This window comes from Diabrotica virgifera, chromosome 5, assembly GCF_917563875.1.
Source record: "Diabrotica virgifera virgifera chromosome 5, PGI_DIABVI_V3a".
Taxonomy (NCBI): Eukaryota; Metazoa; Arthropoda; class Insecta; order Coleoptera; family Chrysomelidae; genus Diabrotica; species Diabrotica virgifera.
This window is the reverse complement of record NC_065447.1, coordinates 122,846,534-122,864,734: the sequence shown is the minus strand read 5'-3', so window position 1 is coordinate 122,864,734 and position 18,201 is coordinate 122,846,534. Positions and strand designations below refer to the sequence as shown.

The 18,201-nt window shown below is 32.0% G+C and overlaps 2 protein-coding genes across 8 annotated transcripts in view; both read left to right on the top strand.

The window, feature by feature from the left end:
- LOC126884351 (uncharacterized) overlaps positions 1-18,201 on the top strand; it is a 409,697-nt gene that overhangs the window by 16,737 nt on the left and 374,759 nt on the right. The window lies entirely within an intron of this gene.
- Positions 13,212-18,201, top strand: part of LOC126884349 (neuropathy target esterase sws) — a 1,280,173-nt gene continuing 1,275,183 nt past the window's right edge. For 2 of the 7 annotated variants that reach the window (XM_050650280.1, XM_050650276.1), the window contains exon 1: positions 13,212-13,483. In XM_050650280.1, coding sequence (XP_050506237.1) covers positions 13,379-13,483 — 105 coding nt within the window. In that variant the 5' untranslated portion in view covers positions 13,212-13,378. Of the gene's footprint in view, positions 13,484-14,172; positions 14,212-18,201 lie in introns of those variants that run through there. The other 5 variants (XM_050650278.1, XM_050650277.1, XM_050650273.1 and 2 more) reach the window with 4 other exon arrangements.

Below are 18,201 nucleotides of genomic sequence, written 5' to 3'. Positions count from 1 at the left end.
GAACAAATGGAACTTTCTGTAAGTACTCCCATTCCAATAAATTTGACAACCAAAAACAACAACAACAACCAGTATCCAAATGATCCAAATACAACGAATATGAATGTTAATAATGAAACAAAACAGAACTTAAAAGAGGTAAGGCAAGCATTTTTATTTAATAGTAATGACCTGGGACCATATCACATTTACATCGAAAACAGTGCTAATGATTTTAAAGGTAAATTAAATTCTTTGAAAATTGGTGAAATTATTTTGTCTAACTTTCCTGAAGCAGACAATATGATTTCCAGTATAGATGCCATCGGCCGAAATAGGATTAGAGTCAAATGCAAAGACTATAAAACTGCAAATAATCTTATTAAAAACAAATCTCTGGAAATTTTTAGATCAAATAATTTGGATCTATATATTCCAAAATTTATTTTACACAGACAGGGAGTTATTAGAGACATAGACATAGATTTCTCTGAAGAGTATATAAAAAGTAAAATAAAACAGTATGATAGTCATTGTATATTTGAAATTGCAAACGTTAAAAGAATTACGCGTAAATTAGAGAAAATTGTTAATGAGGAAAAAATTGTCGAATATGTCCCTACTAAATCTTGTATTGTGACCTTTAAATCGCAAACTTTACCTAAATATGTAGTCATAAATAAGGTTATTAAAGAAATTGAAGTGTATAAACAGAAAGTTCTGTTATGTTTCAACTGTCTTAGGTACGGCCACCTAGGCAGTCAGTGTAGGAGTCAGCCAAGATGCAATAGATGCCAAGAATCTCATAATTCTAAAAATTGTACAAAAGTTGAGTTCACACAAGTATGTTTCAGCTGTAAGGGGAATCACTTGACTACGAATTTAAGCGCGTGTCCAGAATTCACACGACAAAAGTTAATAAAAGAGACGATGGGTTTAACAAACGTTAATTTTTACGATGCAAATAAAAATATACCAAAGAATTCATATGCTAGTATTCTTAGGTCAAATATCACAAACAATGATACAAATTTTTCACAAAATTCACAACCTTCTACTTCTACCCAAGGAAATAACTTTGCTAAATTTATATTTAATCCTCACACCAACACCAGTAGGCCAAATAAAAGACAAAAGCCAAATAGTCCAGACCCAACTGATATAGCAAGAAAAGAAATAATATCTGTAGTTTCCCCTCCAAAACATTCTGAGGGAATAGTTAAAAGTCAATTCTATCAACAAAACTTAAACGTTGCAGATTCACAGTCAGAAGAGTTAGATTCTTCTGTAATAAATGTCATTTTAGAATCAGTTCTTACAATTGTTAATTCAATTAAACAAAATAATAATTTTAATATTTCAAAATCTGATGTAATTCAGTTAATTAGTAACCATTTTAACCAAAATCTAACATCAAATCGCAGGCCTAACTAAAATAAACATATTACAATGGAACTGTCGTTCGGCAGTTGCTAATAAACATAATTTAGAATATTTACTCCATCAGAACGACATCAGTATAGCTCTATTATCTGAAACCTGGTTCAAACCGGGAAAATATTATAATTTTAAAGAATTTAATTGTTTTCGAGCTGACCGCCCTGATGGATATGGCGGATGTGCCATCCTTTTGAAATCTAACATAAAATGTGAAGAAATAATTTTTCCAAATACGTATTCGTTTACATATAAGTGTATTTCCATTAAAATTTCACCTTTCAGAAAACCTTTACATATAATTTCTTTATATAATGAACCCAATAATAAAGTTTCAATTCAACAATGGATAAATTTTTTAGAAAATATATCAAAACCATTTATAATAGGAGGCGATTTTAACGCACACAATTTGGCGTGGGGTTGCGAAGTTGATGATAGATTAGGTAAAGATCTTCTAGATGCTATAGAATATTGTAATTTAGAATATTTAAACGATGGGTCTCCCACTCTCGCTATTTCCAAAAAACCTTCTGCTGTAGACTTAACCATTTGTTCCCGAGATATTGCTTCTTATTTCCATTGGAATACTCTACTAGAACCTCATGGATCTGACCATGTGCCAATCATTATTTCATCACAAAGTTTCTCCGCAACAGAAGCCACATCCAGTAGAAAACATAGAATATGGAACCTTAGCAGAGCCAATTGGATGACTTATGCCAGTACTTTGGAAGCAATGGAAGTTCCATTAATCTACGAAGAATTGTTAACACATATAAACCAGGCAGCCAACATCGCTATTCCAAAATATTCCTCCATTAACGAAAAAAACAGAAGCCATATTCCGAAACCATGGTGGAATAATCAGTGTCAACTAGCAGCTGAAAGTAGAAAACATGCGTTCATTAATTATAAACAGAATCCAACGCTCCAAAATTTAATAGAGTATAAACGACTTGACGCTGTTGCAAAGAAAATCTTCAAACAGAAAAAAAAGAAGAATTGGATTGATTTTTGCGAAAGACTAAACTCAAGAACACCATTAAAAGATGTCTGGCGAAAAGTTAATTGTTTTAAAAACCGCAAACAAGCCAACACAGTACCTATTGATCCAGAAGATACATGGTTGCAAGATTTCCACAGAAAAATTGCTCCGGCATGGGTTCCAAATGACGACACCGTACAAGAAGATATTCAAACAGTATCCAGACAAAACCACAATTTTGACGAAAATTTTCATCTATGGGAATTGCATCGAGCCCTTGAACAAAGAAATAATACTTCTCCAGGTATAGACAATGTGTCATATTCGCTGTTGTACAACTTACCGATCGAACATAAAATTTCACTACTAAACATTTTCAACAATATTTGGACAAATAAGATACCAGTACCAAATAGTTGGAAAGAATACCTGATAATTCCTATTAAAAAACCTGGCAAACCAGACCGTGATCCAAATTCTTACCGACCTATCTCCTTGTCTTCATGTCTTTTAAAAACATTCGAAAGAATAATTAAAAATAGATTTGAACATTGGTTAGAACACGATGGTATACTTCCAAGATCCCAATATGGTTTTCGCAAGTCTAGGTCTACTCAAGATGCAACTGCAGCTCTAGTTACGTCAATTCAACTTAACTTTACAAGAAATAAGTCTACAGCAGCTGCGTTCCTTGACATTTCCGCTGCTTTTGATAATGTTAATTTAGACATTCTTTACAAAAAAATGTTGTATATTGGAATCCCTAATTCATTTGCTCTCTTTTTAAAATCTTTATATTCCAACAGATTAACTTATTTAAAAATTAATAATGATGAATTTTCATATCCCCGACTAACTAATATTGGATTGCCACAGGGGAGTATTTTAAGCCCGATTTTATACATCCTGTACAACATAGATCTTGAAGTTAGTATACCCAACAATACAAAAATTCTTCAATATGCTGATGATGTTGTTTTATATACAGAAGGAAAATTGTTAAGTAGATGTGAGGATAATTTAAAAGTCGCATTAGAAATCGTAAATCAGTGCTACGAAGAAGTAGGATTATCAATTTCTGACACAAAAACTGAGGTGTGTTACTTTACAAAAAAGCGTAGAGTTCCACAAGGCAATCTTAACGTTGGAAAATTTAATTTTCCAATTAAAAGCTGTGTTAAGTATCTTGGTACCTATCTAGACAGGAAATTGTCTTGGAAAGATCACATTCATCATATTGTTAAAAAATCAGAAAACTCAATAAATATTTTAAGAGCTTTCTATAAAACAAATTTGGGAGCAGACCCAAATATTGCTTTGATGTTTTACCGTAACATGATCAGACCCATTCTCGACTATAGCTGTCATTTATTTGGATCAGCGACCAATACACTTCTAAATAAACTTGAAATTCAAAAAAATAAATGCTTAAGATTATGCCTAGGTTATTTAAAATCCACTCCAGTCCAAATAATGGAAAATGAAGCAGTGGAACCTCCATTGCATTTACGCCGCCAATTTCTCAGTGATAAATTTACAACTCGAATTCTGTCCAAAAAATGTAAATACCTTCAAGATCTACATGAGCTATCAGTTTTAGACCTCACTCATAGGTACTGGAGAACTAAAAAATCTATACCTTTGGTAGAAAGTTATCTAAGTACGGTAAAGTACAGTGAAGTTATCTATAAAAGCCAAATTCCGCCTTACTACAGTGCAATGACAAAAACATTATTTTCTAACAAGGTTAAAACATGTTATTTAAGCTCACATTTACCGCCAAATATGTTTGATATACTTATTAGAGAAAAATGGTCAAATTTTCAATACATATTTACCGATGGGTCAAAAGACGCAAATGGAACGGGCTGTGCAGTATTCCACGAAAATACAAATTACCATCATCAATATAGCCTACCTATTGAATGCTCAATATACACAGCAGAAATGATAGCAGTAATGTTTGCTGTTCAGTATGTACTACTGAATCCAACTAGCAATTATGTTATATTTACTGACAGTAAAAGCGTGGTGGACAGATTAAGTAACATTCAAACAGTCAAACACATAAACCACATTGAATTGAATATACTTAAAACTCTGTTTGAAATTACACAATTAGGAGTAAATGTAACAATTGCTTGGATTAAGGGTCATTCGGGAATAAAAGGCAATGAAATAGTTGACAATTTTGCTAAATCAGCTTATGTAATCGGAGAAAAAATAAACAAAAATTTAATTCCAGCTTCAGATATTGATACTTTTAGCAGACAAAAACTTAAAAATAATTGGCAATTGCATTACAGAGAATGTAATACTGGCTCAAATTTTGCTCATTGTAACCCTAGGATATTCTCAAAAACATGGTTTTATACAGAATATAACAGACATTTTATAAAGACCATTAATCGGCTGAGAGCCAATCATGCTCTTACGCCATATTACATGCATAGAATCGGCTTGTCAGATACTCCCAATTGTACTTGTGGCAAAATCGGAGATCTAACACATGCAGTGGTGTCATGGCAAAATTAGCAGTGCGGGAACGCAGTGCCGGAAGGCACTGCTAATTTTTGTTTACAAAACCTAAATTCTCTATTATTTTTTTTTCTTTTCTTAACCAGTGCGGGAACGGCGTTCCCACGCGTTCCCACACCATGACACCACTGAACACATGTCATATTAGAATGTCATTTAAACATAAATAACATAAACGACCTTTATAAAGAATTAAAAGATTTAAAATGTTTTTTCCCAATAAACCTTAATACTTTAATATTTACAAATGATATGGAAATTCTTCATCTCATTTATAAACATGTTAAATTATGTAAATACAAGTTGTAAACTTAATATAATAGGCATAATTTGTTAATGTGGTTTGAAAAAATTAAAAAAATATATATATATAAAAAAACACATAATAAAATAATAACAAAAAAAATAATAAATAAAAAAAAGAAAAAAAAAATAGAAACAAACATAAAAAAAAATAGAAACAAACATAAATAAAAAAAGAAAAAAAAATAGAAACAAACATAAAAAAAAGAAGTGTTTCGCACAAATTAAAATATATTTTATATTTAAAAAACAGTAAAATAATTAAAAAAAAAACAAAATAAAAAAAGCTACACAATGTACCAATGTATCTATAAAAATAATATTGTAGAATGTACTTATGTTTATAAGAAATTTATGACTATGAATCTGCAATCAATCACAAACAAGTCTGGCTAATTGGCTCTGCCAAAGCCATTTTTCAAAAAAAAAAAAAAAAAAAAAAAAAAAAAAAAAACTTGCATAGTGTCATACAGGGCACAAATGTACGTACACGAAATGATACAAGAAAATGTATACAAGAAACGATATCAGAAACGATATTAGAAATGATACAAGAAAATGCATAGTGTCATACAGCCTTTAGACACGTAATAACTCTTTTATTAATAATTTTAGGAAAAAAAGTATTCTTCATAAAAATCTGTGCATGGTCTAAACTTCAAGATGCAACCATCAGTTATCCAAGTTTGTTAATTTTATACGAGGTGTGTCAAATAATATGAATTTAGAAATAATTTAGAAATTCTTTCTTTCTTGGACACACCTCGTATAAAATTAACAAACTTGTTACTGATGGTTGCATCTTGAGCTTTAGACCATGCACAGATTTTTATGAAGAATAACTTTTTTCCTAAAATTATTAATAAAAGTGTTATTACATGTCTAATAAATAAAAATGATATTCGGATTCGGTCATTTAGGAAAATTTCAGATTTTTTTTTTTAAGTAGAAGGCTGTTATTGCATATTTGAATATAGTTTTTAATTACAAATAACTTTTCATAATAAATTTTTTTGATATTTTGAAATATAAAGGTACTTTGCTCTTGAGCAAAATTCATATTTTTTGACATACCTCGTATACTGTTGACAAAATTTGATATCTGATGATTGCATCTTAGGTTTTAGACTGGGCAGAGCACTTTATAGAGAATGACTTTTTTTCGTAAAATTGATATTAAAAAAGTTTCCCATATGGTTCCAAGTTACGCAGACACCCTGTATATGTGTCTGAGCATTTTTCGTTCAAACGTACCTAATAAGTTCTCATCGCTTTTCGACAGTGTCCATGTCTCTGATCCATATATAAGGACCGGTTTTATCAGGGTTTTGTATATTTAGCATTTGGTTTTTCTCGTGATGTTGTTAGATCCTAGATGTTTAATTAGTCCATTATGTGGTCTATCACAGAGTAGTTATTTCGATATGCGGCCACCACTAAATAATGTTAATGCATTTAGTAAATTTTGCATCTACTCGTATATACAGTAGGGTGCAAATGAAAGGAATAAATTTGTTATTTCGTAAACCGATGACATTAGGGAAAATCCCGAAAGAGGCCGATTTTTGTTTTTAAATTATATTTTGGCATACATATCATACTAGTGTCGTCATCCATCTGGGTGTGATGACGTAATCGATGATTTTTTAAAATGAGAATAGGGGGAATTTGGTGATATCGGCAGAACAAGTTTATGGCAAGTCCTACATAACATAGGATTCAAATTTAAAAAAGAGGATAACAGAAAAGCGCTTTGTGAAAGAAGTTCTGTTGTACACAAGAGAATTGAGTTTCTGAGAAAATATAACAAATTTAAAGAAAAAGAGTCAACTTTTGTATATTTAGACGAAACATGGATATTTTCTAAGGATGCTACCAAGAGAATATGGTAAGATGACAACATAAAATCGATCAAGCATACTAGTGGAGAAGGGAAGCGACATATAATTCTGCACGCGGGAGGGAAGACAGGATATATAAAAGGTGCTAATTTAATATTTTCGTCTACATAAAAAACAGTGACTATCATGACAATATGAACACGGAAATGTTTGTGAAATGGTTGCGTGAAAAACTTCTTCCCGGATTAAGTGAGCCCAGCGTAATTATTTTATACAATGCGCCTTACCATTCAGAAATACTAAACAAAAGTCCAGCAAATTCGTGGAATGTAGATAAAATTAAAGAATGGCTAACAAATGAACGCATATCTATTCCACAGCTTATATTAAAGTCTGAGTTGTTACGTTTGGCAAAAGAACATGCGAAACCAAAAATCTTTCTGGTGGTTCAAGTTATTGAAAGTTACGGGCATCAAGTTTTACATCTTCCACCACACCACTGCCAGTTTAATCCCATCGAAAATATATGGAGAACAGCAAAACAATATTACGACAACCATATTATGGTCCTAGTGGTTATACTGACGAAGCGGTTTGGGAAACTTGGCGAGAAGCACTTTCAATTGCAACTCCAGAAGTATGGCGGAACTATATATCCAAGTGCGAAAAATTAATTAAGGATTGGTGGATTCGTGAAAATAAAATTAACGAAATAAACCCAATCATAATAACAATTAACGGTGACCCCAGCGATGAAGATGATAGTGTGAACAATAAAGACTAAATCATTTTAGTAAAAAAAAATTGGTACGTATATTGACTTAATAATATTTAGGAGTTTACTTGAATATTTGATGTTTATATGATGCCCTGCTGTAGGATTTCCGGATTCTTTTCAAGGCGTGATCATTTTAGTAAGTGTGATTTGTTTGAAATTGAAACTATTTGTAGATATTGTAGTTACATACATATTATAATATTGTTTTTAATAATTTTTATTTACGGGGAAAATACCCCATTATACATAAAAACTATTAAATATACATAACTAACAAAGAAAACTTATTGACTATAGGCTGCATTGCGGCCGCTTTAATATATCACTTAAATTTATTGTGACTTTATATAAAACCATTTTAGAGATTAAATTAAAACATCAACAATACAGCAACGTTTAGCCTTCTACCTTTTATAAGTTAGAATTTGTTTTATTTTTATTATATGGATATTCATGCAACAATTAAAATTAGGTATACTGATTTTTTGCTACGGGTAATGAACTGTTGTAAAGAATCATGAAATTATATTGTTTAGGCTTGTGAGGCTAACATTTTAAATTATTTGATTTATATAAGAACATCCCCTCAAATAAAAAATGACTGCGCCAATGTGTAAATAGTCAAACTACAGCGGACCAGTCAATTCGTTCATTTCTTTCTTAATCCGTGACCGGTGTAAGCCTACCGAATAGACAGTAACTTTTTTACTTGTGTACACGTTAGCGTGTACCTAGACACAGCGGATTTTTAGTTAAGTTAAAACCAGGTTTATTCATAATCCTCAAACCAGGAGAAATTAAATGTGTTAAGTTGAAAGTGAAAATGATTCTGGCCATGGTGTATATAGTGATGTTGAAAAAGTAACTATTCGTTACAAAGTACTCGTTACTTACGAATACCGAAAGTACCGATTACTATACAGAGAGGCAAATCGTTACTTTGATTACTCTGATTACTTCGTTACTTTGTACCAATCGTATCAGAGCGGGTAACGACTATTGTATCTACAACCAGTACACTTGATTACTTTCTATAAAAAAAATACCAATCGTATCCTAGCGAGTAACGGACGGGACCGGTATTTTACGAGTGTTATGGAATATCGTTATCGGTATGAAGCGTTTTAAGGGTGTGACAGAATACCTATACAAAATACCTTCCTACTGAGAAATACGATTCTCGATATATGATTATCGGTACTCGAATACAAAAGTAACAAAAGTAATCATATAGTAATCAAATTAACGAATACTGTAAATGATTACTTTATACAAAAGTAACGATTTATCCCTTAAACAGATCGGTGAAGGTCGTTGTTATATCGAAATACCTATACAAAATATCTACCTACTGAGAAATGCGATTCTCGATATGATTACCGGTACTCAAATACAAAAGTAATCATAGTAATCCAAAGTAACGAATACTGTAACTGTAAATGATTACTTTATACAAAAGTAACGATTTGTAACGAATGCTCGAAAGTAACTATAATCAACATCACTACTACGAATAATAATTCCTTTGCATTGCCCCTACAGTGTAGGCAACCACAACCGACGTTAATATCGTTTTTCTTTATAAAATTTTCAATTTTCATTATTTTCAATTAAAGCCAGTTTATTTATAATCTGCAAACGAGGAGCAATTAGGTGATATGGTTATTTATCAATTTTACGGCTTTTTATACCCAGAAAATGAAAATTTATTCGAAATCTCAACTTTTTATTTGGTTATATCTCGAAAACGGAAAATCCCCAAATGAAATTTCAAAGGAGGGATTACCTTTAAGTCAGGAGGAGTTATTTTGACTATGGTACATACTACTTTTAGCCTTACAGTTTAGGTTTACCAAAAGTCAAAATTATTCTGGCATTCTTTGCCCCTACAGTATAGGCAACCAACATTAATATCGTTTTTCCTTTATAACATTTTCAATTTTCATAATTTTCAATTAAAACCAGTTTATTCATAATCCGCAAACGAGGTGCAATTTTTTGATATGGTTATTTAGTGACTTTACGGCATTTTATACCCTGAAAATCGACATTTATTTTTAGCGCTGCGCCGAAATCTCCACTTTTGATTTGCTTATATCTCGAGAACGGAAACTCCGCAAATGAAATTTTGAATGGTACAATTATCCGCAAACGAGGTGCAATTTTTTGAGCTATGGTAGAAGTCAAAATAACGACTTTGAAAAAACCGTTTCGCTAACTTTATGACGCTATTTCAAAGAAACGAGTTGTACGCGTTCTACGACAGAAGTTGAGTGTATCGTGAAAAAAGTGTAAACACTACAAGAAAGAAACAAGAAAGTGTAACACTATTACACTTTTCTTACACTTTTCAAGAACTAGTGTTACACTTAAAACAAAGGAACAGACCTGATATCTACAGTGCACGGAATGTTTCCAACTACCATCATGCTGTCACTCACAGAATAAATATGCTGTCATGTCAACATTGGACTTGGACTGGACACAGTGACAGTATCATGTCAGTTATAGCATGCCCCGCGCACTCTAATAAAAAATATGTAATCGTATTTATTTTCCTTCCATTTTGTCAGAGGCGCTGATGTCGGCATTGTGATTGGTGGAACATGACTTTTGACAAATCCTGCGCTATCTGTGAATCTGTGTTCAGTGTTCGTGTTCGTTCGTTCGTTGTCGTTCAGTTATTTTATATGGTCGGTTATGTGATGTGTTTGTGTCACCATAAAAAGCTGATATTCAGTCGTGTTTTTTGATATTTTTGTTATTTTGTAATCGAGTACCTTTTTAAAGGCAAGTTTTTCTGATTGTAAGGTAGAGATTTTCTGATTGTAGGTACTGTTTATCCAACAGTTTTAAAATACACACTTTATTCCGCGTTTTGTTGTTAGGTCTAATGGCTCCGTTCAGCTGTTGTGTGCAGACGGTGAAAAAATTCAACAAGTAAACATTTATTTAATCCAAATTAAATACTCATATTTCTATGTAAAATGTCACATTTTTGTATAAATAAATAATTAAGAAACAAAAGTTGTTTGTGTTTTACATTTATTGTCCACTTGAATAAAATAATATTAAATATTGGAAGTACCGTATGGAGGCTATGATGTACCTAGCATGGAGGCTAGATTACGCTACCTTCCTATCCAATCAACAACAAGAACGTTTAAAATTTCACACCTATCATGTCAAAGCTACAGACCACTTATGTGGAGGCCAGATTTGTAATATACTTCCAATGAGGTATTCCAAATCACGTGATATAATATGGCTGCTGGATGGCGAAACTGTCATCCATAGGCGTATCCAATGTTTAAACCACTTCATATTTAATTTGCTATCACAATTTCACAAATTTCGCTACACAATTAACAAAAAAACAAAACCAAACAGGATATTCTTTACAAATTTGTCAATATTCAAGGTAAACATAGATACGCCATGACCACCCCCCTTAACAATGGGTGCGTTCACCAGACCAGTGCGCTACGTCAGCGCTCTGCAACTGTTTAAGATTTTTCTGGTGAACGTCATGTCAATTTAGGCTAAACTTCAACGTGTTGACGAAGCGGTCGCCATTTTATTGAACGTAGTATTTGTATCGCTTCAATATTGAACGTGTTTAAGAATACAATACGTACAATATATTTAATATATTGTAATGGCGCGATTATTTGAAAATATTTATTTTACAATGGTTTTAATTATAAAGTAATTGAAAATTAGGAGATACATAATTGTATATGCTCACGAAATTGTAAATCTGTGTATTAAGGAACAATATTTTCAACATAATTCATATTTACGTGATAATTATTATTTATTTATGGTGGGTCATCCAATGGTTCTGCTCTGCCAAGTCCAGCACAGCCAGCAGCACCAAAAATTATTTCTTGTTTATTTCATTATCAAACATCAATAAAGGTAGTATATTATCCATTTTTGAATTAAATTTGTTTAAGATACGTCCAATTTATCGTTGAAGGATAAGTATAATAAATCAACAAAAACAACGAATCTCGTTTTAGGTTAGGTTCATACATAGAACAGGTGGGAACACAAAAAAACCAACTATGAAAGTGTCAAACGGAAAAATACCATTCACCAGACTAAACGTAGTTTTAAAGCGCTGCAACATAGCTGTTTAGTTGAAACTTAAACCGATTATTTCTGGTGAACGCAGCCTATGGGTGCGTTCACCAGACCAGTGCGCTACGTCAGCGCTCTGAAACTGTTTAAGATTTTTCGGGTGAACGTCACGTCAATTTAGGCTAAACTTCAACGTATTGACGAAGCGGTCGCCATTTTATTGAACGTAGTATTTGTATCGCTTCAATATTGAACGTGTTTAAGAAATATATTGTAATGGCGCGATTATTTGAAAATATTTATTTTACAATGGTTTTAATTATAAAGTAATTGAAACTTAGGAGATACATAATTGTATATGCTCACGAAATTGTAAATTTGTGTATTAATGAACAATATTTTCAACATAATTCATATTTACGTGATAATTATTATTTATTTATGGTGGTTCATCCAATGGTTCTGCTCTGCCAAGTCCAGCACAGCCAGCAGCACCAAAAATTATTTCTTGTTCATTTCATTCTCAAACATCAATAAAGGTAGTATTCTCCTTTTCATGAACATTTTTCAGTGCGTCACAAATTATAGAAAAAAAGGTAAGTCCGTGATAATACACATTTATGACATTTATTCTAACGTGACATTTTAGTTAAATCTGACAGTTGTCAAATTTTATTTTCAATTTGGAATAAAACCAAATCAATTGTGTCTATTGCATTTATAAAATGGTATTTTCTTTCATTTGTATAGTCTTATAAATTGTACAGATTATATTGATAATATTATTATTTTATTTAATAAATAATTATTTTTTGATTATGGCGCCATCTATCGACAACTACAATAATCACCAAACTAGAATAATTACCAAAGTATTCAAAGACGTGCCTTTTTTTCTGTCACATACAATTTAATGCGTTAGAGAGAAATCGAAAAACTGTGACGCACTGAAAGATGATCATGAGAAAAAGAATATATTATCCATTTTTGAATTAAATTTGTTTAAGATACGTCCAATTTATCGTTGAACGATAATTATAATAAATCAACAAAAACAACGAATCTCGTTTTAGGTTAGGTTCATACATAGAACAGGTGAGAACACAAAAAAACCAACTATGAAAGTGTCAAACGGAAAAATACCATTCACCAGACTAAACGTAGTTTTAAAGCGCTGCAACATAGCTGTTTAGTTGAAACTTAAACCGATTATTTCTGGTGAACGCAGCCATATTGTCTATGGCCATGTCAGTTTAGCCATCCACCGGCCACCACTGACAGTTCATTGGAATCCCTAATTAACCAGGTGCTGAAATACGTGACATATTTTTGGAAGGGTAAGATCGCATTCTACCCAATCACACAACACTTTTTTCTATGAGTTATAGTATAAAGATTAAAGATTACTAAAACAATGCACATTAAAAAATGGATGTAATAAATGCAATTAAGAACTTTAACACTGATTTTGGAATAATAAATAAATCAACATGGTTAGTCAATTTGGTGTTACAGTTTCAGGAAACTTATGGAGTAAGTTATGTTTTGTATTTTGTTATATTATTTTACCTTGAATTTAGCAAAATTTGCTGTGTATATTAGGACTGTGAGTCTGGAAGGTCCTAAACTAAGTCAACAATATTCAATTCAATTACTCAATTCATTTTTAAATGTTGTCATTTTCTTCCAGTTGATTTTCAGTTTATTTCATGCCTTCTATCTATTGTAGGTATCTAATTTTAATATTTTATACTTGTCCCTTCTCAACAAGTGAATCAAAAAGATTTTTTTACTAATCTCCAGGGTAGATAGCTCTCAAACTTTCATAGTTTGTCATTTTAAAAATCCTATAATATCCCAATGATACCTACATATGATTTTATACATTTCCTTTGTTACTTTAGTACTTTATAGCATAAACTTGCCCTGTTCTATGCTTAATTTATGTTTTATAAGTTAAAAAACCAAGATGTTAAAGCAATAATTTTTTATTAAGTAGGTATAGTAAATTCATACATCTCCATCAATTTTGACTTGACAGAATTCATAGTAGGAAACCTATTCGCGGTGTGCAAGTACTTGGAAGGGAAACGAGAAACGACAGTGCGCGAGTCGCGGAGAAATATTGCAACTATCTTAAATAATTCATATTGTCAATTGAAATTGTCAAATTGACCTATATTTCATACCTTCTGTCATTGAAGCAGAAAAATTATATATTGCTCCACAATATTGATATGATATGCAATTATTATATAAAGGTAAATTTAATTAATTGTATTTTGCTTGCAGTACTGCATTTTAATAACTAATTTTATTTACTACATACAATTTTTTACTTTTGCATAACATAACCTGCATCTTATTTTTTCTTATTATTTTTTTTGGACTATGGCCTTGACAATTATCCAGCAACCAGGACCAATATAATTGGCCAATATAATTAAAAGTGCGAATAAAAGTACAGAGCGTAGAAATAGAGGTCGCTTTGCCGAACTTGCACGGTCCCGATAACACAAGAATTCCTAGCTCACGCAATTAACAGCTCAAATATACACTCACCTGCACAAAATTGCGCCACCCAAAATTTTTGAATTAAGTTTGACAATTTATAACTTTATTAAGTATTTGTACTCTGATTTTCACGATTCTTGCATCAAGTTTGTAGGTACAGTGGAACCTCGTTAACTCGGATTAATCGGGACCGCAGCCGATCCGGGTTAGCTGGAGAAAATGGTAAAAATTAATAAAATACGGTATACTTACAGATAAACTCTGTTATAATTGAAATAACATGAAATATATGAGTGGCTTCATATCAAAAACGGACATGTGTAAAAAAATAAAAATTTAGTTATAGTCGGTTCGCTAAACTCAGACACAACTGGCTAATGATTTTAGTAGGTAATTTTTTTGTTTTTTGCCAATTTTGACAAAATTTGCAAAATTACTAAATATTTAGTACAGTAGAACCCCGCAAATCCGAACCCCGCAAATCCGAACTTTCGGCAAATCCGAACCAAAGGAAAGTGAAAAAATTTTTAAAAATTCAAAATAAAAATTTAAAAACATGTTTATTATATGTACAGAGAACCAGAAAATTTAACAATGTAAAATTAATAGGAATTTGGACATGTGGTACAGGTAGTACATACTTATAAAAACTTAAACACAAGCAATAAAAGAATGTGCATAATACACATTTCCAATGGTATACTATGAACGAAAATATTGAAAAAGATAAGAAACATGAGAAACATAATTGTAATCAATATCCAGATTACAAATTAAATGAATCCTTTACATAACCTTCAAGAATTTCTGAACGATGAAAAAAATGTTCTTGCTATGTGTGTGAGCGAACATTGGAAAACCATCGATCAATTGTCCGCATATAATTTGGTGGGATATTCACTGGCATCAGCATTTTGCAGGCAAAATGGATATGGAGGCACAGCAATTTTTATAAGGAATGGTATAGAGTACGTACATAGAAGTGACATGACCATATTTGGCGATGAAGAATGTTTTGAGTGTTCTGCCGTAGAACTCTCATTTTATAAAAAAAAAGGTCATAATCATATGTATATACAGAACAAGCACAAAACCTGTTCATGACTTTTTAGTAAAACTTGAGTCAGTTCTAAATATACTACTGAATGAGCAATGCACATGTTTTATTGCTGGAGATTTTAATTTAGATATAATGAATGTTAAGGACAGTAATGCTAAAGATTTCAGTGAATTGTTGCAGTCTTTTAATTTTGCTCCTTCTATTTTAGAATATACACGGGTAAGTAGGACTTCTCAAAGTTGTATTGACAATATTTACACTAATATAAACGTTTTTGATGCAGAGGTGGTAGGCACTCATATGTCTGACCATACTGCCCAGAAGGTGTCCTTTACTTTGCAAATAAGTGGAAAACTCAAAAAAGTTAAAAAAAGAATTTTTTCAATTACAAATAAAAATAACTTCAAGTCTATGCTTTTTAGTCAAAAATGGGACTCAGTGTTTTTTACCCCTGAATCACTGGTAAATGAGCAATGGGATGCTTTTGTCAGTATTGTTGGGTCTACCTTTGATTATTGCTTTCCTATAGTCTCAGTTCAGCAAAAATGTACGGCAAAAAAAATACTAAAACCTAATCAGCAGGTTGCTGCATGTAAGAATGAGCTAGACATCCTTCTAGTGCTTAGTAGGTCTGACAGGGTCTATAGTGAGGCTTACAAAACAAAGAAGCAGGAATACAATCGTCTCCTGAGCGATGCAAGAAGTGCTCATTATGAAGAGCGTACAAATAACAGTGAAAGCAAATCAAAATGCGTTTGGCAGATTGTTAGGGAAATTAATGGTACAGTTACAGAATATGTCGATCAAACTTCGAATATTAGTGGTAAGCCTGAGGATATTTGTAATAACTTTAACAAATTTGTACTTCATGCAGGTCCTAATTTAATAAAAACTCAACCTCAAGCCACTTTTTCATGCAGTATTCCATATAACACCAAATCTTTTTTTCTTATACCAGTAACTATTTCTGAAATTCTTAATATCATCTCAAAGCTAAAAAATAAAAAAAGTGCAGGTTATGATGGGATCTCAGCGAATCTGTTGAAACATTGTGCAGAAGAGATTGCAGAACCATTGTGCCACATTATTAATAACTCTTTTAAGTATGGTATTTTCCCTAACCAACTAAAGTTAGCTCTAGTGAAACCTTTACATAAAAAGGGAGATAAAACCAAATTGGAAAATTATAGACCCATCAGTTTACTACCGACATTTTCAAAAATTTTCGAAATAGCAATGTGCACAAGACTTATAGCCTTTTTCAATGATGACCACCTAATTGCTGAATCACAACATGGATATCTCAAGGGAAGGTCTGTTGAAACAGCTACATACGAATTCGTGGATAAGATTTTGAATGGATGGGAGAACGGGGAGATTTCCTTGGGAATGTTCCTGGACTTATCAAAAGCGTTTGACAGCATAGATCATCATATTTTGATCAACAAACTAGAAAGATATGGAATTCGTGGCCCTGCTCGGGACTGGATAAGAGATTACCTCACTGACAGACGACAAAAAGTTATTATAACTCGAGAAGGACAACAGTTTTCTTCAGAAGAAGGGAATTTACAACTTGGTATTGCTCAGGGCAGTGTCATGGGACCACTTCTTTTTGTTTTCTACATTAACAATCTTGGTAGCGAAATACTGAGCAGTGAGTCTCACCTTGTGAATTTTGCAGATGATGCAAACTTATTAACATTAGCATCAACGTTTGAGGATCTTCTGAGTATTTCTTCAGATCACTTAAAAACAGCTCAGAATTGGTTCTTAAAAAATAAATTGGTTTTAAATACTGAGAAGACTAACTGTGTTTGTTTTCACACAAAGCAAAATAATGAGATAATTCCAGAGGAGATTGAGTTGGATGATCAAACTGTTGTATTATCAACAAATACAAAATTCTTGGGTATTTACATAGATCAACATCTAAATTGGTCAGAGCATCTGTGTGTTGTTTGCAAGAGAATCAACATGGCATGTTATTCATTACGAGTAATGTCTAAGTATTTGAATTTACAACACCTTAAGACAGTTTATTTTGCAAACATCTACTCAGTGCTCAGATATGGTATTATTTTCTGGGGCGGAGGAACTGATGTTGATAGAGTATTCATTGCTCAGAAGAGAGCAATAAGAACAATGCTCAAGATAAAAGCTCGAAGGACCTGTAGGGGAAAATTTAAGGAGTTAAGATTATTAACTGTGGCAGGGCTTTATATATATGAGTGTTTACTGTTCCTGTTCAAGAATAGGGATAGGTTTACACATTCTGAGCCAAAACACAGCATACCCACTAGGTATGTAGGGCTCAATTTTCCTATACATAGGCTAGTCGCAACAGAGAGAGGACCTACATATTCGTGTATAAAATTTTTTAACAAATTGCCTGTTAGAATTAAATTGCAACAGAATTTTAATATATTTAGAACTGAAATAAAAAGCATTTTATTGGATTTAGAACCATATTCTGTGTATGAGTTTTTAAATCACACATTTTAACTTTTAACTCATAGTATTTGTAATTGTAATTTTGTATGTATATTAGACACTTATTATTCAATTGTGACAATTTGCTGTAAGTGTGTTGTTTACAATTTTTTTAATAAAAGATATTTTGAATTTGAATTTGAACCGAATTCCCATGTCCCGTGACTAAACAAAACTACTGGCG